Source organism: Zootoca vivipara, chromosome Z (genome assembly GCF_963506605.1).
Source record: "Zootoca vivipara chromosome Z, rZooViv1.1, whole genome shotgun sequence".
NCBI lineage: Eukaryota > Metazoa > Chordata > Lepidosauria > Squamata > Lacertidae > Zootoca > Zootoca vivipara.
The window spans coordinates 16,073,593-16,099,827 of record NC_083294.1 but is presented as its reverse complement, the minus strand read 5'-3'; the positions used below and the strand labels follow the sequence as shown (position 1 = coordinate 16,099,827).

Here is a 26,235-nt window from a genome sequence, read left to right as displayed (position 1 = left end):
CCAGATGTTTTGGTCTACAGTTCCCATGATCCCTAGCTAACAGGACCAGTGGTCGGGGAAGATGAGAATTGTAGTCCAAAACATCTGCAGGGCCGAAGTTTGGGGATGCCTGTGTTAGAGTTACAGTTCCCAGAGCTTGCTGTGAAGAGGGATTGATTGTTAAACCACTCTGGGAATTGTAGCCCTGTTAGGAGAATGGGGATGGGGTATTTTATTTGGGATGAAGTTTGAAGTGGTATCATAGTGCTTAAATGTAAGGTGTGGGTGAGGCCTAAATTAGGTCCAGCTCTCACTTTAAAGGCACCTTGTTGAGTTTAACAAGAGTGGGGGACACTGGGGGACGGACTAGGTTGGGCTCGCAGCTTGACTCTGGTTCCTGTAGTATCTCTGTGGTCTTTGGTACAGGTTGCCTCTCCCATTCACCCTGGAGAGAGAAGCAGTTTATTGATTATTCACCATCACCATCACCTTTTACATACATCTCACAGTAAGTCACAGTAACTTACAAATACACTATTAAAAACTGCTAAGAAATATTTTGAATAACAGTGCAAACCAGCAACAATGAACAAGAAGTTTAAAAATAATAACATACTGAATGTTTAGCCTGAAAAAGAGGAAACAGAAAGGAGATACAATAGCCATCTTCAAAAATTTGAAGGGCTATCATGTGGAAGATGGACCAGGCTTGTTTTCTCCTGCTCTGGAAGGTAGGACCCAAATCAATGGCTTCAAGTTACAACAAGAGAGATTTGGACTAAACACCGGGAATAACTTTCTGACCTCATTGAATGTTTTAAACAGAGGTTGGATGCGTGCTTTAGTTGAGATTTCTGCATTGCAGGGGGTTGGACTAGATGACCCTTGGGGTCCCTTCCAACTCTATGATTATGATTCTGTGAATGCCTAAGATACAGACTTCATCCTGCTGGAAAAGCTTGTCCAGACAAAAACTGTGGGAATGTTCAGGGTGGCAGGAGAGGATATATTGCTTATTGATATCTTTCCTAACTTGCACTAGCAAGTTCCTTTACTTAGCAGAGTGCATTCCCATTTACACAGCAGAATACTAGTTGCAAACTTGTGTGAGTTTCAAAAGACAATATGCAATTCAATCTGGCTTGTTCAGATTGAAATGTGTTTTAATATATTCCTGGTAAGACCCCTTGAATCCCTCCTAAAAGAATAAAGACACCACAGTCTTATTCATAAGCAATAAAAATAAAGTTTACTCATGATCAGGCAGAGCACAGTGCCTTCCTTGAAGCTTTAGGCTTAAAGTTGCAAGCATATACAAACAGGTTTACCCCATATGTGGGTTGACCTAATGACTGCAGTTAGCAGTCCGGGAAGTTCGCAGGACAAAAGGAAGATGGAAAAGAGAGAGAGTGGAAGCATGCCTTGTCCTTTTACCAGGTCTGGAAAGGTCACACCCACCCACTAGTCACATGCAAGGAAGGATGCTCCAGGCCAGGAGGAACAGGAAGTTTCAACTGACTTGACCAAACATTCCCTTGCATATGCACTCTAGGGAAAAAATGGAATGTTGTACTTGACTGCTCTCAGTGGATTACATCCCACAAAGACATCTTAATTTATTTCTGGAAAATGCCAACAGGGTGTACCTGTGGTATCACAAGATGAAAGCTGTTCTACAGAACAGGAGCAGCCAGACTGAAAGACTTGCTCCAAGTTGCTGAAAAGCAGTACAGTGTTACCTCTACTTACAAATAACTCTACTTATGAATTTTTCTACTTACAAATGGAGCTCCGTCCGCCATCTTGGATGCGGTTTAGATAGGATTTTTTCTACTTACGAATTTTTAGATAGGGTTGCTTCGACTTACGAATTTTTTTCTCCCAATGCATTCCTATGGGATTCGACTTACAATTTTTTTCGACTTACAAATGTGTGTTCGGAACGCATTAAATTCGTAAGTAGAGGTATCACTGTAGTTCTGATATTTTAGGAACTTTGAGAAGAAACTCACCTGGGGAAATAAGTGACCTTGCTGGGTATCTAAAAGTGTATATTTTTGAAAGGATTTAGCCATGTCAGTTGCCTTTAGCTGCTGTTTAGTGTCAACTCTAATTACAGGCAAATTCCCCTCCCTCCCATGGGGGTAAGGCTAGATAAATGTTGCCCACCAATACAGTTTAGAACATAAGAAGTGCTTCCTGGATCAGGCCAATGGCTCATCTAGTTCTTACAGTGTCCAACTAGATGCCCATTATGGGAAGCCCACAAGCAGAACCTGAGCACAACCCCATTTATGGTTCCCTAAAACTGGCATTCAGAAATAGACTATCCCTGGTCATGGAAGTTCTGCTGTCACAGTAGACCTCCATATGGCAAGCCCTGATGCCTCAAGGTAGCATCCTGTTCTTACAGTGGCCAACCAGATGCCTGTGGGAAACCCATAAACAGGCTGTGAGCACAAGAGCCCCCTTCCCTCCTGTGTTTCCTGCAGCTGGTACTCAGAAGCATTGCTGCTTCCATTGCTGCCTCAGGAGGCAGAGCTTAGTCATCATGGCTTGTAGCCATCAATAGCCTTCATTATTAATTTGTCTAAACTTCCTATAAAAGCCATCTAGGTTGGTGGCCATCACTGCCTCCCTGTGGGAGTGAGTTCCATGGTTTAACTATGCGCTGTGTGAAGAAGTCATTCCCCCACCTCTGTCCTGATAAGATAGCTGCTTTCAAAGGCATTTCTCAACTCTAACCCTTTTGTTCATTATCCCACTTCTTTGGAAACTAGATGGCAAAAAATGAGGGATGAATAGCAGAACAGCTCTAAAACTCTGGAGTGAGTTCAACCATCCAATGCCAAACTCAGGGAAAGAGGCTTAGAGCAGCCCAATTTTCTTCAGGTATGGTCTTCTCACAGTGCGACAGATTCCTGATTCCATTCCAGAATGCAAATCTGTTCTTATCATTCAGCAGCGTGAGTTGCCTAAGGAGGCATGTGCAGGAAGCAGTGGCAAGCTGATGGTTTGACCTGCACCCTCTAAACCAGCCTGCTGTCCTCAGGTGCAATGGAGTCACCAGCACTGAAATTAGGATTCAACAGGGTGCTGTGTGTGGAATTGGGTGGAGGCCTCCTCTTGCCCCCAGAGACCATATGGATTCCAGGCATTAGTAGATGTGGAGTTCTGAGTCATCCCTAATAGGCCTTGCCTTGGTGGATCACACAAAAGTTCCCCTAGCCTTGCACTGTCCTCCAGATCCAAGAACTTCCCCTTCATAAAGTGGACTCAATCCTTCTATTTATGACTTAAACAGTTTGGGTGATTACTTTTAAAGTCCAACTACAGAAGCAAAGGTCTTCAGTGATGGAGGCTGCTCATCACATGTCCCTCCTGGCCAAGATTATTCATTGTCACTTTCAATGAGACCTATCTTTGGGCTGAAAGAGTCTAAAATAGACAGTCAAAAAGGCACAAGACATTTTTTTTCCTGGGATGCCCTGAGAGCTGGGGTGTGTGTAAGTATGTGTGTTTGGTGCTTTATATTCAAGGTCACTGAGAAATAGCCATGGATTTTTGCACTTCTGATATGAAAAGCACAAATCTGTTGCTCCAGAGGAGTCTCCAGTTGTGCTAGCTGTAGACCTTCACGCACAGGCAACGCACTGTGGCCATTCAGGTCTGCATTACTATGGTACTTAGAAACATGTGCCTGTGGCTTTGGATGGGCAATGCAAAGGGGAGAAAATTCGACAGTTGTGAATAATAATATGCAATGCAGAACAGGGCAAAATAATACTTGGCAGGGAGGAGGGGAACTTGTTCAACTTGTCTTCATCATGAAAAAAGAATGCAATGGGTTGTATCCAATGCTAGGCCTACTCAGAGTAGACCTATTGAAATTAATGGCCAAGACCAACTTGTCCAACAATAGTTGTGGGCTGCATTCAAACAACACTTTATTCCATTTCCCTGATGTTGCCCAAACTATTAATTTTCACGTTATATTTGCGCTTTCAGATAATGTAAAAGCCACTTCCTGAAATCTGGCAGAATATAGCAAAAGATTAGCACTCATTTCCATGTTATTTGATTCCAGGGAAAAATCCATTGGCAACCCCCTTAACCCAGAAAATTGTGGGAGTAAAGTGATGAAATTTTAAGCAGTTATACCATATTACAATTCCATCCTGCTGTTTGCAAGGGGGAGATGTGGGGGAACAGAAGCTCGCATGTATAGAAGCGGTGGGGAGTATTGGCATTGTCAAATGATGTTTATCTTTATGTTATGCCACACTCAGTGGTGTGAATGACATTCAGCATGACATGCATTGCAGGGGTTTGGGCTAGATCAAAAAAGCTACTGTGGTAAAAAAAAAGCCACAGCCCCATAATGCCACAAGTACTGCCACATGAAAGGAACATTAGAACAGGACAAAAATGCTGGTTTTACAATCGGGAAACCTGATGCAATGTGCCCAGGATCTGAATAAACCTGCGGAGTAGATCCATTAATTCCAATAGTTCACTTAGATATTAGCCCTTGTGTTCGTTGACAAAGAAACCCAGCACAGACCAAGGAATTAGTAAAACACCCTTGATTTCTCTGTCCACTTCCCCCAGCTTCCCCCAAAGTTCCTCATTGTTATACATACCGGGAAAAGCACTGCTGAGGATTTATTACAATGCATAGAAATCGGGGCAAAGTCATACAGGGACTTCAGGACATCTCTGTTGAAAGAATTCCAAGGGACAGAAGCAAACTGCTCTGTGACAGAGGTCTCTGGGCATGTGCAGACATCCTCATTGTTAAACCTGCCAGAAGGAGAAAACTCTTGTCTCAGGAAGGGAAGGAGAGAAAAAGGCAAAGCCTCATAACATCAAAAAGGTACAGATGAAGGCAGGGCCACAGCTCAGGCCACAGCACCTGCTTTGTATGCAGAAGGTTCCAGGTTCAATACCTAGAATCTGCAGTGGAGCTGGGAAAAGACTTCCTGTCAAAAATCCCCCAAAGCCACTGCCAGTCAGAGTGGACAAAACTGAGCTAGATGGACCAAGGATCTGATTCAGTATAAGGCAGGGTTCTTTGCTCCTATTAAACTCAGTCCTTCCTTCAGAACTCTGGGGACCAGAATCTTGCTTTATTTTAAGGGGCAGGGTGATAGTTGAGTAATGCAGAGCAGCTGCCTTGCATACAAGAGGTTCCGTCCCCAATGGTATCTACAGGTAGGACTGTGAGTGTCCCCTGTTGATCATATGTTAAATTAGGCTTTAAAGGTAAAGGTAAAGGGACCCCTGACCATTAGGTCCAGTCGTGACTGACTCTGGGGTTGCGTGCTCATCTCGCATTATTGGCTGAGGGAGCCTGCGTACAGCTTCCAGGTCATGTGGCCAGCATGACTAAGCCGCTTCTGGCGAACCAGAGCAGCACACGGAAACGCCGTTTACCTTCCCGCTGTAGCGGTCCCTATTTATCTACTTGCACTTTGATGTGCTTTCGAACTGCTAGGTTGGCAGGAGCTGGGACCAAGCAACAGGAGCTCACCCCGTCTCAGGGATTCGAACCGTCGACCTTCTGATCAGCAAGCCCTAGACTCTGTGGTTTAACCCACAGCGCCACCTGCGTCCCTCTAAAGTAGGCTTTAAATAACCCTAATTAAACTTTAGCCCTGTCCCACAAATTGATTCTGGGGCTGGATTCAAGCTGGGTTGGGTTTTCTCTGTGTCAGCCCAGTTTGGGTCAAGGTGGCCCTACCAGAGACCATTTTGGTAGATCCTCCTGCAAGCCAGTTTGTTCCTCAGTTCATGATCTCACATTAGGGCAATTACAATGCATTACCTGTTTACTAGATTAAAATAGCGATGGAGGTAGCCCAAATCTATGGCGCTCTTACACAGCTCCAACTCCGTCTGTGGGTAGTAGTGGATGTAGTTCACACACATCTCTTCCATAATGCCAAAACCGCCCTGTAGGTTGCAGAAATTGAGAAGAAGATGTGAATGGAAGGACCCAGCTCCGTTGACAAGAGGGAGGCCTGTCCCATTGCACACCAAACCCAAACTCCCACATTCCATAGTCTTTCCTTCATTCCATGCTCTTGGTGGCCAAGGCTCAGATCCTATATCCACTCATTTGGGAGTAACCCCATTCAATCCAACAGGACTTCCTTCTAAGTAGACATGGTCTCACTTGCATTACACCCTCACCCAGTTTCAGAAGGAGGCCAAAAATCAAAGTGTTTCATGTTACAAAACGCAATATTAAAAAGTTATGCGATCAAGCAATCCACATTCTGCAAAAGGGTGTCTATAAACTATGCAGATTAAGAGTGGGAATTTGCACTACTGTTTATTTTGAATACTTTGTTCTGGTTTTACATGTCATGTGCAGTATTAGCCAGAGAACGAAGGCAGCACCCCTTTGGCTTCTGGGTTTTTGCATATCTTCACAAGTGGCACAAATCCATACTGTATCCTAGAACATGTCCAGGGATGCTCACCACAGTTGCCTTAGTCCTGTCTTCCGTGTTGTACATGCAGGTGGTTCTGAGAACATCACCCTGTTGGTAGAAAAACACATATTTGAAACTGGATTGGGAGTGGGGAGCTTTTTCACCTTGAGGGCTGCCTTCTCTGTTGTTGTTGTTTAGTCGTTTAGTCGTGTCCGACTCTTCGTGACCCCATGGAATGGGCAACTTTTTGGAGGTCACATGGCTGTGGTGAGTGGGGACAGAGGTGAAAGTGGGCAGGTCAGTGGATTTGAATTTTAACCCATGTGCAGTAGGTTAGTTTCTACACACACACACAGACACACACACACACACACACACACACACACACACACACACACAAACACAAACATTCCTTTCTCAATCCTCCTTCCAGGCAAGCAAGAGGCATTATCAGAGTTCAAGGACATATTTACAGTCATGCAAAAACACTCAAGGAGGGTATGAAGCCAATCTCTTGAGGGGTGTGGCTGGTGAGAGTTGCAAGGGAAAGAAAGGACTGGAGAGCTGCATTTGGCCCCCAGGCTTGGGGTTCTGCAGTCCTATAGTAAATGGACATAAGTGAGAACAGGATGCTGGGCTAGAAGGGCCTTTTTGCCTGATCCAGCTGGGCTCCTCTTATGTCCTTATCTCTTCCAGCTAAATCACACCTCCTTGTCTCCTATTCTCACCCATACAGGGTTTCTGTGCATATTTTCCTCTCCGTCCCTTTTTGTCTTATATCTGTTCAATTTGTCATATTTGGATAGCTGAGTACCCAGCCAAAAAGGCAGTCTATGTCAAGAGAAAACCCTGGAAATAAACAGAAAAGCGCCAGAGATCTGGTGTCTGCATCACCTGCCCTCACTTCCTCTTGGGATGCTAATGCTTTTCAACAGAGTTCCTTCTGGGGAGAATAACCAGCTGGGCCTGTGCATCTGTGACACCAGGTCTCTGCAGCAAGAGAAAAAGTGGCAAGGATCCACGCCATGCCATCTGGTGCCTCCACTCATGTAATGTTCAAGAATCCCTGCCTGAAATCCTGGAGAGTGGCTGCCAGTCAGTGCAGATGACACTGAGATAGATGGGCCAATCAATATGAAAGAGACTTCAGTAAAAGTATTTAAATACAAGACAAGCAACAAACAATATAAAATAGCAAAATTGCAGCAAACTCACCAATCACACTGGGTATGTATTTATGAGTAGCACATGGAGTGTTAGGGGAGGGGCAGTTCCTCTGATTAGGAGGAGACATGTTGTGCTCTTTCTGGGGTAGTTTGTCCACCTTTGGTCCCCACCCTGCACTTAGCTCTCACCTGCAGCTCCTAGAAGCTGTCAGCATATGACAGCGGCCACACCCCAGGAATCAGCTTCAACTGGCCTGCTAAACCAGATGAGGGGAGCCAATGGGTCACAAACTACTGAAGAGTTATGGACTTTCCCTGCATGTGAAGACAGGCTCCAGCAGATTAAGCAGATGAGACCAATAGTAGGTCCAGTGGTCAAGAAGGCAGTTTCTGCATGCACTGTAGAGGGAAGTGATGGGCAGATGGGGCTTCCCAGCCTGCGAAGGGAGTCCACGTAGGAGAGAAGGAAAACTCTGATCCTAAATCTCCACTGCCTTGTGGGATATCTTCAGGAGAAGAAAAGGCCAAGGAGTAAACTCTACACAAATACAGAGTGAAGTCTTGAAGATGGTTGGATGGTGCTTTGTACGCCTCCTTCTGGCAACTCCTGTAGCCAAGCTGGTGCCAAACGTATTGCTCTGCTTTCCTTTGGACCACATCAGCGAGGCTGAGAGGGTGGTCTTGTTGTGTGGGCAGCCCAGGACCTCCATTCACACAGCCCAGGATTTGAACCCCAGGGGAGTAACTTCTGTGCTGCTAACACAGTGGTTTGACTTCACCCCTGGAGGCGCACTCCATTGTCTCCTGAGATGGACCGATGCCAGCAACAACTCATGCTCTTGCAACAACAGAGGTTCCTAGCATTCCATCTCTTGCTTGGAAGCCTGGTCAAATCTCCACCCCCCCCACCTGCTCAAATCCCTTGCCTAGAGGCAAGCCCATCTACAACCAAGCACTCAGTCGGAGCAGCTGTTGTCATATCCCAAAGGACTTAACCAAAGGGAAACTCTTTTGGTGTGCATATGCCTTTTGGAGTTTACCCCATCACTCAGAGGGTTATCCTCATCCATATCCCTAGGACGGATGGGTATTATTAATGAATAATAAGGTGACAGAGTCCACACACACACACACCCAAAAAACCTATGAAGGATTAAACAAAACATCATTTAGATATTTGCTTACCGGGAAAACAGTCACAATTTTCTTTAACATGCGGATCTCCTAAAATAAAGCAGGAGACAGGAGTAGAGAGATGTATAGGTAAGCAAAAGGTAATTGAGGTGGAAGGGGAATGTGATGGAAGGCTTTGAGGGTGAAAGATATTGCTTGGCAGAGTAGAGAACCTCTGTCCCTTAACTGCAGGGCACTCTAGGCTTATTTTAAAATGCATTGGAATCATAGAACTGTAGAGTTGGGAGGGGACCCAATATGGCATCTAGTCCAACCCCTGCAAAGCACGAATCACAGCTGAATATTACATAATCTGTATATAATGACTATCAAAGCTGTACCTGGAAGTGAGGGCTGTAGTGCTTGTCGATGTTGACAATTTCCTCTTCTCTCCCTTCTCTTGACAACACCGTCTCCACGCTCCTCCCTGTCAAGTGGGTGTGAAGTTGGGAAGCAAAGATGTGGATCCCAGAAGGAGGCAGTGCCTGGCAAGACAGGTCGCACAAATATTTGTGGCCCAGCGGATTGAATCACAAATGGCAAATGCTTTCAAGTGGAAGGGATGGTGGCTACTCAGTTATCAGAAATCAATGTGGAACAGCAAAAAAAAGGGCTAACTGCAAGTTGTCTTGTGGAGTGGTTTCACTACACAATATCTAGGACTGGCATCGTTTCCCCCCTGGTTTGGACACAGGTCATGATTCTGGGGAAGGGAAATAGCTCAGTGGTGGAGCATTGCTTTGCATGTAGAAGGTCCCAAGTTTAACCCCTAATGGCATTGCCAAGTAGGTCCAAGGGAGGCCCTGAAACCCCGGAGAGCTGCTGTTGGCCAGATATTACTGAGTGTAGATGGACTGTTGGTCTGACTTTATAAAAGATCAACTTCCTTTGTTCCTATTTAATTCAGCCGTTTATTCAGAACCATGAGGACTAGAATCATACTTCATTTGTTGGTGCAGGGCCACAGCTCAGTCACAGAGCAGGTGCTTTGCAAGAAGACAATCCCAGGTCTGAGATTGCCCCCCGCCTGAAACCCCACAGAGCTGTTGCCAATGTACTTATACACTACTGAGCTTGGTGGGCCACTCGTTGGCTATGCTTGCCTAAGGTAAACATACTCGCCAGCAGCGGTGGAGTGTTTCTTGCCTGCACCATGGGGTCAAGGCCATGGGCGGGGCCAGCCGCTGGAGCGACCCTTCCCCACTGCTTCAAAGCGGGGCACACTCCCAGCGCCTCGCAAGTCCAATGTCACTTTGCAAGACTCTTTAAAAAAAATGACACTGGGCTTATGGGGTGCGGCGAGCAGGCATGCTCCCTGGCCCCTGCAAGCCTAGCGCTGCTTTTGAGAACGGCACTGCTTACAGGGAGAGTGCCCTTAATCTGTTGCGTCTTTCTCCCGATGCCCTCCAGCTTTTTGGGTGGGATGGTGGCTGAGAAGGATGCAACAGGCATGCGCCCTGGCCCCTGTGAGTAGTGCCATAGCAAAAGCAGCACTGGGCTTGCAAGGACCAGGGTGTGTGCCTGTTGCGTCCTTCTCAATCACCCTTCACCTGAAAGGTACTGAGAAGGAGGCAATAGCTCATGGCAGAGCAGGGTGCCTTGATGCCCCCCCCCCAAAAAACTGTGCCCGGGTGACTGCGCCCCTGCTCACCAGCTGAGTGCATTTATCAGTGCAGTAGCCGGTCAGTTGGAAGTGTCTTTCGCCTGGAGGAATGGCCATCACCGGTGTGTAGACCAAGCCCAGCTCCATGATCCCTGCATTGTAAGGCCGGAGAGAGGCTGTGTAATACAAGCGGATCCCTGAGGAATCACGGCGACCTGTCAAAGTTTGAAAAGAAGAAGAAGCCCATCTTAATGAGAGTAGCAGAACAGCCTTCAGTGTTGGGTGTAGAACTGGGTTGTCTCCATGATCATCTTCATAGGTACAGGCAGCAAATCTTGGAAATGAATTAAGCCTTACAGGGCATGGTCTGATGATTCTACCCTTGCTATGGAGCTCACACATCACATTGTTAAACTGTGGAACTCACTCCCACAAGAGGCAATGTGGGCCATCAGCTTTAAAAGAGAAATAGACAAACGCATGGAAAAGGAGAAGACTACCAATGCTTGCTAGCCACAAAGGGTGTGCTCCGCCTCCACCGCTGAAGGCAGTGTGCTGCTGAATACCAGTTGCCAGAAACTGCAGGAAGGGAGGGTAATGTTGAGCTCAGCTCCTGCTTAAAGGCTTCCCATTGGTTGTTTTTTTGTGCGGCCTCTGAGCTAACAGGACTTAGATGCATCCTCTTTGGCCTGATCCAGCAGAACTATTCCCATGCTCTTATGTTATGTTCTTATGGATATATTTTAATATATATATGGATCTGGGATTAGGTTTGTTGTGTGTGTGGGAATATCTTGAATGTTTTGGTTGTGGTTGCTTTAAAAATGTTATTATTTAATAATCTGTGGCTTCCTTCAGTGAGTGGGAAGTTGCAGTCCTGCCTTTCAAAAATATAGATGAGTTTTAGATTTTTCTCTGCTTTGTTTTTAATGTTATGGGTTATCTATTTATTGCGGGTATTTTTTATTGTTTTGTAAAAAAAAAAAGTCACTAATATGTTGTAAAATACTACTTACTACTACTACTACTACTAATCCAAACTCCATACCTACTAACTCTAAGAACACCTTATAAACAAACCTGCTTCTTTCATAACTCAGGGATTATGAGCTGTACACGCACTATAGTGGGTGATGTAAGATCTTTCTCTGCCTGGGGCCGTAATTAGCAGCTGATCCAAGTAGAATCTGCTGTCTTGGGCCCCTCTGAGTTTGCTTGAAATGTCACTGCTGTTTAATGGCCCCTCTGGGCACCCAGCATCCTGCAAACTGCATACTAGATGGAGACGGATAGTGAGGGAAAGGCTTTCAGAACTTTCAGCCCTATGATACATGCCCCCTCATCAGCCCCCTCTGACCTCATCTTCACTCCAGTATTCTGCTCATTGTGTGTGTGCTCCTTCTGAACCAGCAGGAGATCCATGACTGCAGCTTACTCTTTTCTCATAGCAGGACTGATGATAGAAGAAGCACCAGAAGAACATCTTGCTGGCCAATCTTGGGGCTGGGCTGTTCTCATGCCCGGTAGGTGCCCCCATCAAGATGAGCCCCCTTCATACTCTCCAACATCATATCTGCCATCCTCACTGCTAAGCCAGATGTGAAGAGCACTCCAAAAAGATGTTTATCTCCCCTACAGTTGAAGGAGAAAATGAGAAGAGCCTGGCAGCTGCACCAGGTCAGAGGGGGAAGCATCTAGTTTAGCATCCTGTTCTCACAGAAGCAGAGTTGGAAGGGACCCTGAGGATCGTCTAATCCAACCCCTGGCAATGCAGGAATAGGCAGCTGTCCCTTATGGGTATTGAACCTCTGACCTTGGTGTTATCAGAACCACACTCAAACCAACTGGGCTATCAAGCAGTAGTCAGCCAACAAGATGCTCAAGTGGGATCCTAAGCAGGACTTGAGTGCAATAACAACACTCTCACGACTTGCAATTCTCAGTAACTCATTTTCAGAGGTTTTTGACTCTCGAGACCAGACTCAAACTGGCCAGTTTCCCAATCCACATGTTAAAGCCATAATGGAAGATAATCTGATTTTGGCCAGGACATCCATCTCCTTTTATGTCCCTGTCTCCAAACTGGGCACAACAGATGGTTAAGAATAAACGAGGGAGGTGTTGGTTCAACAGAAAGAACCAAACCCTATTATTTATAGATGAGTTGCTTCCCAACACCCTGTGACTGTTGAGCAGCACAGATGCTGGGGCTTTCTAAAAATACTCAGAGGAAGTCAAGGAGCAGGCAACTTTGTGCTTATGGAAATGCAGCCACTTTGCATTTTCTTATCCCTCTCCCCACACCTCCCTGAAGCCAGCTTGCTGTCACAAAATGTGGTAGAAGCAGGAGAGGCTGCCCCTTCGCTCATTATTTTGAGAGGCACCTTTTCATTCTCAGCCTTGTAAGCTCAGCCAAGCAGCTAAATGGCATTTGCGGGAGGGTGGGGAGGAAACAGCAGCCACAAAGTCTCTTCTCTCAGGTTTGAGGGATGCATAAGCAGCCTGCCCCGCCCTGCTCACCCCGCCCCCCACTCAAGGAATGAGCTAATCCAACTCCCTGCAATGCAAGAATCACAGTGAAATAACACCTAATAGATGGCAATCCGACCTCTGTTTAAAAACATCCAAGGAAGGAGAGTCCACCACCCTCTGAGTCTGAGGGAGTCCACCCCACTGTTGAACAGATATTACTATCAGAAAGTTCCTGTCATTTGAATTCCTGTCAAATGAATTCATTTCATTGCCCCCAGAGGAGGAAAAAACAAGCTTGCTCCACCTTCCATGTGACAATCCTTTAGATATTTGAAGATGGCTATCCTATCTCCTCTTAGTCTCCTCTTTTCAAGGCTAAAGATGCCCTCAACTGTTCCCCATAGGGGTTGGTTTCCAGACCCTTGGTCATTTTGATCGCCCTCCTCTGCAAGTGTTCCAGCATCTTTCTTAAACTGTGGCACCTAGAACTGGACATAGTACTCCAAGTGGGGTCTGACCAAGGCAGAATAGAGTGGCACCATGACTTCACTTGATCCAGACACTACTGTTGATGCAGCCCAGGATAACATTCACTTTTTTGCCACTGCATCATGCTGCTGACTCATGCGAAGGTTGTGGTCTATTGCGACAACTAGATCCTTTTCACATGTACTTCTGTGAAGCCAGGGGTCCCTTATCCTCATTTCAGACCCTTGATAATATTTATTATTATTTATTTATTTAATAAATTAAACAAATAATACAACCCTTCATTAGACAATCACGGGGTGGTGTTCATGTTTCAAATGTAAGTCACTTTTAGATGTAAGACCTTTTAGATAACAAGTGACTAATAAGTCTTAACACCACCACCACCAAAGTTTTGTTTACCTTTGAGTTCCAGGGGATTGTGGTAATGGATTTCCAGGCGCATAAACTTGGAAGAACCAGGGCCCCCAAAGGCAAGCCCTGCATCCTCTGGGTAGTAAAAAGCCTATAAGAAGGACAGGGGAGGGAGAGTTAGCCAGATGGATGGTCATCGTCATCATGCCCCCACCCCAGTATTGCAGTTCTGATGATGACCCCCCAAGGAGGGAGTATCAGGCAGAGCTCACGGCTTTTGGAAACCTGCAATGCAGAAAGGGAAAGCCCTAGCCCAGAGCTTTCCAAACGTTTTAAGCTGGCGACACTGTTTTTAGACATGCATCATTTTGTGACACAGGAATTCAGTTTTCCTAGCCAACAGAAGGTTAAACTTTCCAGCCCCAGGAGAAGCGTGGGGAGCATTCATGTGGCATAGCTACACATTGCAGCCGACACACTAATGTGTCACAACACACATTTTGGAAAGCTCTGCCCTAGTAGCCCCCAATGATCTCTTTCCAGGATGTCTGAAGGTGTCTGTTGCTGCTGCTGCCTATCAGGCAGAGTGAAAGGGCATCCCACAATACATGGGCAATAGGGGGAGATGCCTGTTTTTTTTGGGGGGGGTCACTGGAAAGCTGCATGAATTCATTTCCATTAACTGATGGAAAACAGTTCAGAGAGAATGGAATGGCAGGAAACTTCTGCCCCAGCCCTGTATTGCACAGCTATCTCAATCTGACACACCTGTGCACCCATCGCCCAGGCGGCAAGCACGTGCCGGCAGTAGTTCAGGCGTTCTGGCTTCATCTTGGAGTCGCAGGGCCCATTGTAGTGTGGGAAGGTGTTGAAATTGGCAGCACACTGGAAGACCTCCATGTGGTGGACAATAGCTTCATTCCCCTCTGTGATGACCGGTTCATACTGCAAAGAGAATCAGTGCGGTGTGGTGGTTAGAGTGTTGGTCTAGGGAGAGACCAGGGTTCAAATCCCTCCATTGGCCATGAAGCTCACTTGGTGACCTTGGAAGCCAGTCTCTGCCTTTCAGCTTACCCTACCTCACAGACTTGTGGGGATTAAATGATGAAGGTGAGAAAGCCATGTCTGCCACTGATCATCCTCAGTGCTGTCTTTAGATCTAGGCTTGGGAGACGATGGATGTAGTATTTGAAAAGAACAAAATGCAACAAAACAGTCACAGGCCGCATATACACCATACATTTAAAGTGCTATGATAAACAGCCATGGCTTACCACAAGGGAGCTGAGAGTTATTAGGAGACCCCCTATGTCCCTCTCAGAGCTACAATTTCAAGAGCTCCTCGTGAAGAGGGATTGCTGTTTAAAACTTCCGCTTTTCCTCTTCTTTCCCTAACCACCTTGTGGGGGGTGGGGGTTGCTATATGGACAGCTGTGACTTTGAGATCTGCTGAGTCATGACTTTCCTTCCCCCCTCCCCCTCCTACCTCTCTTGTAACCTGCAAGGTGACAGGGTCTGACTAACAGCTCTCCATAGCTGATGACTAAGGAATTCTGCAGGAATTGCCCTCTAGGCTGATTGATTTTCCCCCTCATTAGCTCGATTCTCAGATTTCGCTCTCATCCTGTTGGGAGGCTGGGGGTAGGGGGTGGGGTGGGGGGGACAGTTCTGCAGCTCCTACAAACCCTCCCATAGCAGAAAGTGTAACAGTGCTGAAAGGAAGGAGGGACTTGAAATATAAAAAATGTGGAGATGGAATTCTTCAAGCCTAAAGGTAAAGGTAAAGGGACCCCTGACCATTAGGTCCAGTCGTGACCAACTCTGGAGTTGTGGTGCTCATCTCACATTATTGGCCGAGGGAGCCAGCATACAGCTTCCAGCTCATGTGGCCAGCATGACAAAGCCGCTTCTGGCGAGCCAGAGCAGCACATGGAAATGCCGTTTACCTTCCCGCTGTAGCGGTACCTATTTATCTACTTGCACTTTGACGTGCTTTCGAACTGCTAGGTTGGCAGGAACTTGGACCAAGCAATGGGAGCTCACCCCGTCACGGGGATTCAACCCCCCCGACCTTCTGATCGGCAAGCCCTAGGCTCTGTGGTTTAACCCACAGCACCACCCATGTCTTCGAGCCTACCCTCCTCTTAATTAGAACTGTGCACTGGATTTGGACAAAGCCAGGCCACTTTGGGGTGGAGATCTGGACTGAGCTGGGGATCTGGGCTTACAATGAGTCAGCCCTGGATCTGACCCTCAGAGCTGCTACCCAGGGCATACTCTTACCAGCCCTCTCTGGTCTCTTCCACAAGTGCTTTTGTCAGGCTAGAATATGCAATTCAGCTGTGAAGATGTCTCTTGCTTTTCTGCATGGAGAAAGGTATGGAGGCATATGCAGGAACAGGCATATCTTGCACAGATGGAATCACTGAGAGCTTGCCTCTACAAAGAAATGAGCCCCAACCATTCCCCCCCCCCATTGCCTCCTGCAGCATAGTGACAAATTCCTTCAAGATAGTCAAGGCCGCCGCCACCCATCACAACCATGCCCCTTTCTAAGATTATGCAACCTTCTAAGATTTCAGAATAATCCATACACTAATAATAATTAGAAATGCAATGCAACAATCAATGCAGATCTGTGAGTGTTGCCTTTTGACTGGATCTACTATTTTCTGTGCAGGTACAACACAGGCAAATAATTTGGAGTGTTCCAATATACAGCATTCTTAAGTGGGGTTTTCCTTAAAGTTTCATGACACATAACAGAACTTGTACACTCCTCAAATCATCTTTCAAGTACTCCTAAGTGTTTCGCTTTGGAGTGTACAGAACAACTTCTCAAGGTTCTTCTTCCCATGCACTTTCTTCAGAGGGCACCTAGGAGGCCATAGTTTGTGGCTGACTCACCCTTCCTTCATTGTGATGGTCTCCAATTGATGCAAAGGGTGAGAAAATTCCTTCTCAGTGGCTAAAAGGCTGCCCTTTGGGTGGTGCTATGATCCAGGAGACAGGGACCCTGCTGCAGAAATAGTAATGGGTCTTACACACACACACACACACACACACACACAGAGAGAGAGAGAGAGAGAGAGAGAGAGAGAGAGAGAGAGAGAGCGCCCTGGTGTCTTACACCTCTAAACCTAACCTGTTACTCCACCTACCACTGGCTCCAGGAGGTTGCCACTGAGAAAAAATGACGTTCCTCTTTCATGACCCCTATTGTAGATATTAAAAAGGTAAAAGAATAGTTTCTTGGATTGGAGAGAAATGAAAGAAAGGGAGTCAAAGTCTATGAAGTTAGGAGAAAGATGCAGTACTTTCTCCCACCCACCATGATGATGTGATGCTTTGGGAAGTCCTCTGGGAGCTCCTGGATGAAGCACCAGTAAGTTGTCTCCTGGCTGGGGATCTCCACGTCAACAGCTCTTATTTCCATGGTCTTCAGGTCACCAGGCAGGGGTGGGATCCTGATGATGGGTTTCAGTAGCTGGACACGTTGCAGGCCTTTCCAGAGGAGGGCAGAGACATTGATGGCTTGGAGGGAGGGGACCGGTTTCTCCAGGATCCCATAGATAAGATGTACAGTGCCGTCCTGGAAGGGAAGACAGAAGGCACATCCATCAGGAAGGACCAGAGCTGAGCAGCAGAGCAACTGCCCTTGGGAACTGATTCAGAAGCTCCAGCTGGTGCAGAATGCTGCAGCCAGACTGCTGATGGAGGCATTTGGTCAACAACATGTGACACCATTGTTAAAACAGCAGCACTGGCTGCCCATCTACTACAGAGCCAGGTTCAAGATTCTTGTATGAATTTATAAAGCCCCAAGCAGCTTAGATCTGGGGTACCTCAGGGACCTCCTGAACCAGGAGCTAACTCCTAGGGGCCATGGGGACTTCTGCTGCCACTATAAAAGATTTGAGGGGGCCAGCCCCCACAAAATTGATGGGCATTCCCATTCAAATGATGTGTGTGCACTGCATCATGTGATCAGTTATGTGGGATAGGGCTTATCTGGGCCCCCACAATATTTTATTTAAGTTGGCACCCTGTCCTGAACACTTTAATCTCTGAGATCATCTGCAGGAACATTGTTGGTTGTTCCCTAGATTGGCACGACGCATTTGACAACAATGAGATACTGAGCATTTAGTGCCATCAGCCCAGTCTCTACTAATAACAATTCAGTAGGCATCTTCTGTGCTAAACTTTTAAACGGTTGCTGAAAACATTTCTAATCCACCAGACCTATCCATGCAGTTAAGAACACATCCTTCCACAATAGTTCATTGATGTCCGTTTTAACCTTTTTTTTCGTGTGGTTTTATGGTTTTGTTGCTGCAACTTCTTTGAAATATTTTTATGACACAGTTGTATATAACTTTTTAGAAAATAAATAAAGAACAAATAAATTTTCAGAAGATGCTTACAGAGCAGATTATAGCTGTCTCAAGTGGTATATTTTGTATGTTTGGCATCAGCCTAGATTGAAAAAATGACATGCAATTGGGAAAAATTACAACTTTTTGAACTGATGTGCAGCTTTCCCTTGGTGCTTAATACCGTGGGAGGACTGTTTTCTTCTCAACAGTACTGAGAAACTATTCTAATGGTGTTACAGTAAATAAATCTTAAGCCCACCGCAGGAGGCGAAGAGTTTTTTACCTCGATGAGATAGTCCTTGGGGTCACATGTGCTGAAAGCCCTTTTAAAGAGCAGGGAGAGGCCCTCGGCCGTTTGATGGGCACTGATAAGCCTGTAGTTCTGCTGAGGATCCATGTGGAGTCGCTCGTCCTGATCACTCCAGGCATCCTGCAGGTAAGGGGGGAACATCCCACAACAGATCATATATGACAGACAATTGTGCCAAAACCTGTCCTCCAGATTCTTAAGAGTTTTCTCCTGCTTTGAAAGAGGATTCAGTTTTTCTACCTTGTCCTCCAGTCATTCTTAAGATTTCTTTAGAACAGGGCTGTGCTCTAGTGGAGGCTGGTACCCTGTCATGGACTGACTGGACGCAGAGGAATGGTGGGAGCAGAGGAATGGTGGGAGCAACAGCTGGGAAGCCACCAAGGAAAGAAGGCTCAGAGCCCTGGGAGTGGTGGTGGAAAATGATGAATGGTCAGAGGGAGAAGAAGGAAAAGACAGAGAAGAGGAGGGGTCAGAAGCTGAAAAGGTAAAAGGACGTAGTGAGCTGGCAGAGTCTGTAGCAGAGAAAAGTCCAGAATCAGAGGCAGAAGCAGGTGAGTGGAAGTAGGGAAGCCAAGAGGTAGAGACAAGTCAGGCTGGTGAAGAGTCATGGGTGCCCCCCCCCCACTGCTGCAACAAGCTACCCCACCTGACTCCCAGAACCAGAAGAGACATAAAATGGGCGGAGCAAAGACAGGCTGCACATAGGCACAGTCTCCGATTGCTTGGAATAAGCTCTGGAGAAGAAGAGCCATAGACGGCTGTGGGGAGGCAGGGACCTGGAATAGGACGTAAAGGGAATGAGCTGCTATACTTATTAGACCTGACAGCCTAGTCTATAAAGAACATGTTTTTGCTAGTAAAGTGTTAATGCCAACTTTGAACTGTGTGATTTACTGACAGGCTTGCTCTGTGACATACTCTGGGGCTGGTAGGGTGCTGCCCCAGCAACCTGCCCTCACCTAGCTCCCACATGCCTGTCGTCTGATGTACAAATCAGGGTGTGGCTCTTCTGTGCTACCAGTGGAGGCATCATGTGACTCTGCCTGTCATTGGCTCTGCCCAAACGGGCTCCAACCACTAGTGGATCCAGCCAACTCCTGAACTGAATCAGGCCAACTCAATAAGATCCTGGCACACATCAAGAAGACCAGATCATGCTTGGTGAAGCTGTCCAGAGTGATCGGAGGCTCTCAGGCACTGACATTGGTCAGGAAGGAGATCACAGCAAAAACAGACCCTCTGCTCCCCAGTTGGTGAATGGATTCAATCCTGCAGGCTGCAGGGTGCATCTTTGCAAGCACCTTCACCATAGGGGTTTTGAGCTTTTGGGCATCATTGTAAGAATGGAGAGTGTGCCTATTGTTTCCTGTAAATTTTTCTCCAGCTTTCTACCACCTCCCTGGCTTTCTGTGCTTCCTGATCTGAAAAAGCTCTATGAGGGAGGCGTTGCCTCTATGTATTTGGCAAGATTTATAAAAAGCCTAATAAAAATAAATAATATCTAAGCAGTCAACATAAAAGGGTATAAAGTATTCACTGAAAAAAGGAATGGAATCATAGAATTTTACAGTTGGAAGGCACCTCAAGGTGCAATGCAGGAATCACAGCTAAAGAATCCCTGATGGATGGCCATCTGACCTCTGCTTAAAATCCTCCAATGAAGGGAGTCCATCACCTTCCAGAGCCATAAGGACAGATTTTTAAAGCAAGGAGGAGTAACAAAATTCCCAACATATAGCAAAAACAGATTTTCAAAACAGATGTGCATAATAAAAGTACATGTTTGAGGAGGATTGCTTAAACAAAAAGTGCTTAGCGGGCATGGAAAAACCAAGCGATAAATGCTCTTTTCTGAAGCATCTTCCTTGGGGATTCAGCTGAAGTGTGGAAAGCCAGAGAGACTGCAGAATGCAGACCACAGGTGAGACAGAATGGAAGAAAATATACTCACAGTCATTGCTTACTTTATGTTGGAATAAAGTAAGCATGGTAAAAACCCAGAACTCCCCACCTTGCAGATTTCACTGAATTTTTCTCTCCCACAGTGCAATTTTTTGAATACAAATGATCTGCTCATTAACTGATAGTGGGGAAAGGTCAATGAACACAAGATACTATGCTCACAACAAAAGAAATCTGAACATGAGAAAACTGCTGGTCTATCTAGACTGACGGACTGGCAGCAGCTCTCCAAGGTTTCAGGCTCCGGGGTCTTTCTCTCCTAGCCATACCTGGAGATGCCATTTCTAAAAATGAAAGTAAGATCCCAGTCCTCATGTATCTGTATAGGTTGAGTTAAATGAGAACATGGGAATACGTCTTATACCAAGTCAAACCACTGGTCTATCTAACTCAGTATTGTCCACACTTGATTGGCAGTGGCTCTCGAGGGTTTTCGGCAGGGGTATTTTTGGGACTGAACCTTCTGCATGCAGAGAAAGTGCTTCCCTTGATCCCCTAACCCAGATTCATGTTAAACCTCATTTCCCAAAGGAGAAGGAAAATGTCTTCATGGTCCCAAGCCCAAATGCAGGACGAAGCCTAGCAACAGACTTACTGCGAAATAGGACTGGCGTCCATCACTCCAGAGGACAGCCAGATCAGCGTTCTGAAAGCCTCCTCGGTCAGACATGCCGAAAAGGATCCCATATTTGAGCTCCTTGACCAGGATCTGGAAATGCACCTCCTGCAGGGGGTAGCTGATGTTCCACGAGAGCTCCAGAAGGCCTTGAGGGTCCAGGGACACCCTGTAGAGGAAGCCATTCTCCCTCGGATCTGTGCCTTGCAGAGCAACCACCAAGATGACCAGGAAGATGGCCACTCCTGTGAAATACATGGAGGCCACTTCTCGGAGCTTGAGAGTCAGGCAGGAGGTCTTTGGCTTCTGCTTCATCCTTGCGGTTTGCATCCTCAAATAGAAAAGAAGTGATTGGGTCATTTCGATTTATAGGCTGGCCCTCCTGGGCAAATAGGGTAAGTAATTCCCCCTTAATTGCATTTAGTGGTTGGGAAATTGGATTGTGGCATTGACCCCCTCCTTGTGTCCACCACCCCTCCTCCTTTCCTGGGCCAAAGGCTTTGTCGCTCTCCATTTCCCCCCTGCCTTAATTGCCTTTAATTCTCCATGGACATTATCAGAGGCAATTGAAGTAGACTGGATGGATTTTATCTCCCCCCACCCCTTTTTTAAGGGGGAAAAAAAGCCCTCCTAACGCTGCCCGGAAAGAGAAGCTTAACCGGCAAACTCTGCATCCATGGTCTAAGCTTCACTTATTCTCCTTCCAAACTGGAGCATATGTTCCTCCAAAGAAACCCTCATTCCCCAAAAGTTGACATACCAGGGTTGTTGTTTCATTTGTTACAGGCCTAAAAATATTCTCAAGGTGACTTGGGGTTTCAGAAAAGAAAGGATTACAGTATCTTGTCACCTCAAAGCAGTTAGAAAAAGCATACCTATCAAAATCTCCTTCTCTCTGCCACTGGACAGATGTAATCCATGATTTCCAGTATACTACTTGAGGTGGGTGAATCTGTCAGGATGGGGCTTTCTCCCCATTTCTCATTTTTCCAATCTTACATTCATGTCTCCACATTTCCATGTCAGTTTGCAATTTTCATTATTTTTTAAATAATCATTAGCATTCGGGTGTGATTTTCTCCTAATATAAATGTTATGTAGGCAATGTTGCCTAAGAAACACGTTTTTGCAAGGCCATTTCCTATAATGATGCATTTTTGTATGCTCAACTCATCAACTCTTTACTGTTACAATCAATGACCAGCATTGATCCTTGCATGCTATTTTCACTAATGTCTGCATTTTAATGCAAACTTTACTCTAGTATGGGGGCCACGGAATTGCATTGCAAAATTCAGAGAAGTGCACATTTCAAAGGATGGCTGCGTTTCATTTTCCAAACTGGGATCTATCCAGTGAAGTTCCATGGAGAGTAGCCCCCAATGAAATGTATAGACCCAAGTTAGCTCTGTCCATTATTTTCAGTGGGTCTACTCTGAGTTGCACTAATGCACACAACCCATATATATTTTTTGAAAAGTGAATTCTGGTAAGTGTGAATAGGATTTCTTTCCATTTCTGACCTGATGCTGACTTTCGCTCTTGGTTCTCTGTGCCAGATTCCCTTACAGGCTCATTCAGCCAGATGCATCAGAAATGCAATGGCAGCAAAAGGAAGCCCTTCCATCAACTCCCGGAGATCCGATACCCAAAGACAAGTGCATACTTTGTGGTCTGGTCTGGCCTATGGTGTGTGTGTGTGTGTGTGTGTGTGTGTGTGTGTTGTGTAGGGCAATACAGAGTTGCTGGAAGTATGAGAAACAATGTAGGTGCATAAGGCTCATGGATCTGATCTCTTTCTCTCCTCTCCTCCACCAGCAAACATTGGAGGGTGTTGTCTAGGAAAATCAGTGAAAAGCATCTCAGTGTTTGTGTGTGTGTGTGTGTGTGTGTGTGTGTGTGTGTGTGTGTGTGTGAAACTCACTTTGAGCTCCAAGATTTAGCCTAGGCTTAAAATGCAAAGGACAGCACTCTTCATTTCTTCACATAGGAAGCTGCCTATTGTCCTCCCTGACAATAGCTCTCAGGATTTCAGATGGAGAGTTTTTCTTCAGTCCTACCTGGAAATGCTGCCGAAGACCGAACCTGGGACCTTCTAAATGCAAAATGTATGCTCCACCAATGAACTGTATCCTTTCCCCTCAAAATAAAGTAAGATTCTAGTCCTCATGGTTCTGAATAAAGAACTGGATTAAATAAGAACATGGCAAGCTGCCTCATATGGAGCAGGTCCACTGAAGTCTATCTAGCTCAGTATTGCATACACTGACTGGCAGCATCTCTTCATGGTTTCATAGAAATGGTGTCTCTCCCAGCCTGATTTGGAGATGCCACTCAGTTTTCATCATTCTGGATAAAGAGCTGCATGAAATGAGAACATCGAAAGCTTCCTTTCTAACTTCCTCTTCCTTCCAGTTGCATTTCAAATAAACATTCTTTCCTTTGCAAGAGCTGCTACTTCCCATCTGTGTGTGACAAGTGAGCAATTGGATTTTCCCAGAAGCCAGCAGTGACCTTAGCATCTGAGAAGAGGTCACAGAGTGGGGAGACTGGCCTTTCAGCTTGGATGGGTATTTATGATGCAGCACTTTCTATAGGTGGGTGATGCCATTTCCATTTCTGTTCTGCTGCTCTCCATTGCTCCATGTTGTCACAGTTCTGTCCTAAATAAGAAGTGTTCTAATCAGGCCACAATCCCCCTGGCTGCCTGCACCTGGCGTTCCCTAAAGTTTGCTGCCTTGCATACACTTCTCTGAGAGTAAGGTTGGATAAATCTGCCTGTTCAGTTTTCCTCTGTTTCTCACCCTGCCCCTAGTCTTAAGTCCAGTTTGTCACATACAGTATCCATATCAGTTTGCTTTAAAAACAAACAAAAGAAATCCTTATGGAGATTTCTGTGCGTTTTATTATGTTTTCCTCCTAATAGACAACTTTTTGCAAGCTATTTTCCATAGCTGCAGTGCCGTTATTGAAAACTGCTTCGGACATGTACTCGCAAAGGCAGACATATTGCTTGCTTCGGCCAGGGAGAGATGGTTGTACAAAGCAAGACAATGCAGATTTAATCAGAAGGATGTCACATAAGAAGAGCTTGCTGAGTCAGACCATTGGCCCATCTGTTCCAGCATCCTGTTCTCTCAGTGATGTTTGAGGGAAACCAGCAAGGAAGACCTTAACACAAGAGCAGGGGTCAGCAAACTTTTCCAGCAGGGGGCCGGTCCATTGTCCCTCAGTCCTTGTGGGGGGGCCAGACTATATTTTGAAAAAAAATTATATGAACGAATTCCTATGCCCCACAAATAACTCAGGGATGCATTTTAAATAAAAGGACACATTCTACTCTTGTAAAAACACCAGGCAGGCCCCACAAATAACCCAGAGATGCATTTTAAATAAAACGACACATTCTACTCATGTAAAAACATCCTGATTCCCAGACCGTCCGTGGGCCGGATTTAGAAGGCAATTGGGCCGCATCTGGCCCCCCGGGCCTTAGTTTGGGGACCCCTGCACAAGAGCATCATCTTCTCCTGGAGTCCCCGGCAACTGGAATTCAGAAGCATTACTGCCTTCAGTAGTAGAGGGAGAACATAATGCGAGTCCTGCTAGATCAGGCCAATAGCCCATCTAGTCCAGCGTCCTCTTTTCACAGTGGCTACCCAGATGCCTCCATGGGAAGCTTCCAAGCAGGACCAAGCACAAGAGCGCTCTCTCCTCTTCTGGTCTTCAGCATTTGGTTTTCAGAAGCATTTCTACCTCCATCAGTGGAAGCACAATCAGCATGCCTAGTAGACATGTCCTATTGTGTTCAATGGGGCTTCTTTCAAGATGCATCAAGGGATTCTTCTGATGAGTTTGGCCTTTTCTGGCAACCCCCTGCTTATTTCTCTAGATCAGGAGCAGAGAACCCCAGGCCCAGGGGTGGGTGTGAGAGTGTTACAAACCAGCCTACTGTACAAGGGTTAAACCTCTCTTGTTCCACCCACTTTTGCTTCTGGCCCCAACCCTCACTTGCAAGTAGCCCCTGGAATATTGCCCAGAAGGGAATTGGACCCCCAGGCTGAGCAAGCAGCCCCTTGCCCAGCCCTGCTCTAGATTTTGACTCATTATTTTCTTTTTTACACAGACATCATCCCCGTCTAAACTCTTCTGATATTGTGATCCTGGAAACATGGGGAAAGAGTGGGCCTGACTTCTGGGGGTCTGTTTTCCTCTGATCCTTCTCCCAGTCTCCATGATTACTCCCCCTTTTGTCTCCAAAGCAAGCCTGGCATCACAAGATGTCCCAAAGCGCCCGGTGCTGTGGGCGACACCTGTTACAATTCAAAGAAAAGAAAACAGAAAAACAAAGTCTCTTTTGCATCAGAATGGCATTCAAAGGAACCAGAGGAACGATTAGGATCAAAGCAGGAGCGTTACTTACAGCCATGCAGGGCTTTTCATGTTAGTGGTTCTGTGAGTGTTAATTGGTAGCCCCAGAGAAGAGGTAAGCATAATGAAGGGTCTCTCAACAGGGTTCCAAGTGTGCACACAAGAGGTTGCCAATGGAGCAAGAACTATGGGGGCTCTCTGCCCCTCGAACTGGCTTTTGTTGTAAGAGGCAGCATGGAACAGGCTGCCTTTTCATATTAAGGTTTCTCTTAATGACCCTCAGCCTCATGTCAGTGACTCCCACAAGGTCTCTTTGTGTCATTCAATACCTTAAAAGCATCGGGAGCAACCGTTTAATCTTGGAGGTAGTACTGGGATAGACAGCTGGATATTCTTTCTTCCTTTCTCTGCCCTGTTTAAATGGAACCAGCATGGCCTCTCTCTCTTAGGAATGACATTTCCTACTTGAAGGGTCGAGGCAAAATTTATTTATGGTTGGGCGGTGGTCCAGACCTCCCAGGAGGTGAATTCCTGCAGCAGCTTCAGGTCCAGGGAGGTGATGGATCCATGCCCTGTCCTGTCCTATGTGGGCCCTTTCAGGTACCAAGGCCCAGTTTCCCTCCCTTGAGCCCCAAGGAGATCCTTCTGTTGTCAGGCTTTGATGGTTAGTCCACAGGCTTCCTGGAGGCTCAAGGAAGGCCTGAGGAGAGATCTTCATAACTGGAAAACCATATATGACCTCAAAGGAGCCAACAACTGGAGAAGGTGGCACCAACCCTTTAACTGCCCAGGAGCCAGGACTTCTAGTCAATCTCTACTAAACCCTACTATTAAACTCAGCCAGTTGCTCCAGATCAGTGTTTCTCAACCAGTGTGCCTCCAGATGTTTTGGGACGACAACTCCCATCATTCCTGACCACT

General features: G+C 46.2%; 1 protein-coding gene across 1 annotated transcript; it reads right to left on the bottom strand.

Moving 5' to 3' along the window:
- Positions 1-289: 289 nt before the first annotated feature.
- On the bottom strand, positions 290-21,336 carry DBH (dopamine beta-hydroxylase). The gene is made up of 12 exons (XM_035113632.2): positions 20,923-21,336; positions 18,339-18,485; positions 17,008-17,268; positions 14,445-14,621; positions 13,725-13,827; positions 10,410-10,576; positions 9,100-9,243; positions 8,771-8,809; positions 6,468-6,527; positions 5,807-5,934; positions 4,623-4,782; positions 290-424 (listed from the first exon to the last, which is right to left on the bottom strand). The coding sequence occupies exons 1-12, from the start codon at positions 21,301-21,303 to the stop codon at positions 290-292; spliced, it is 1,902 nt and encodes a 633-aa protein (XP_034969523.2). The 5' UTR covers positions 21,304-21,336.
- Between the last annotated feature and the right edge of the window lie 4,899 nt (positions 21,337-26,235).

Excerpts from the sequence above, each read along its gene's own strand:
- DBH (XM_035113632.2), bottom strand. The coding sequence starts at position 21,303 with ATGACCCAATCACTTCTTTTCTATTTGAGGATGCAAACCGCAAGGATG. Across the intron at positions 10,577-13,724 it reads CAATCCCCTGGAACTCAAAG|GTCGCCGTGATTCCTCAGGG; the intron begins GTAAACAAAACT and ends AAACTTTGACAG. Across the intron at positions 5,935-6,467 it reads ACAGGACTAAGGCAACTGTG|GGCGGTTTTGGCATTATGGA; the intron begins GTGAGCATCCCT and ends TGCAACCTACAG.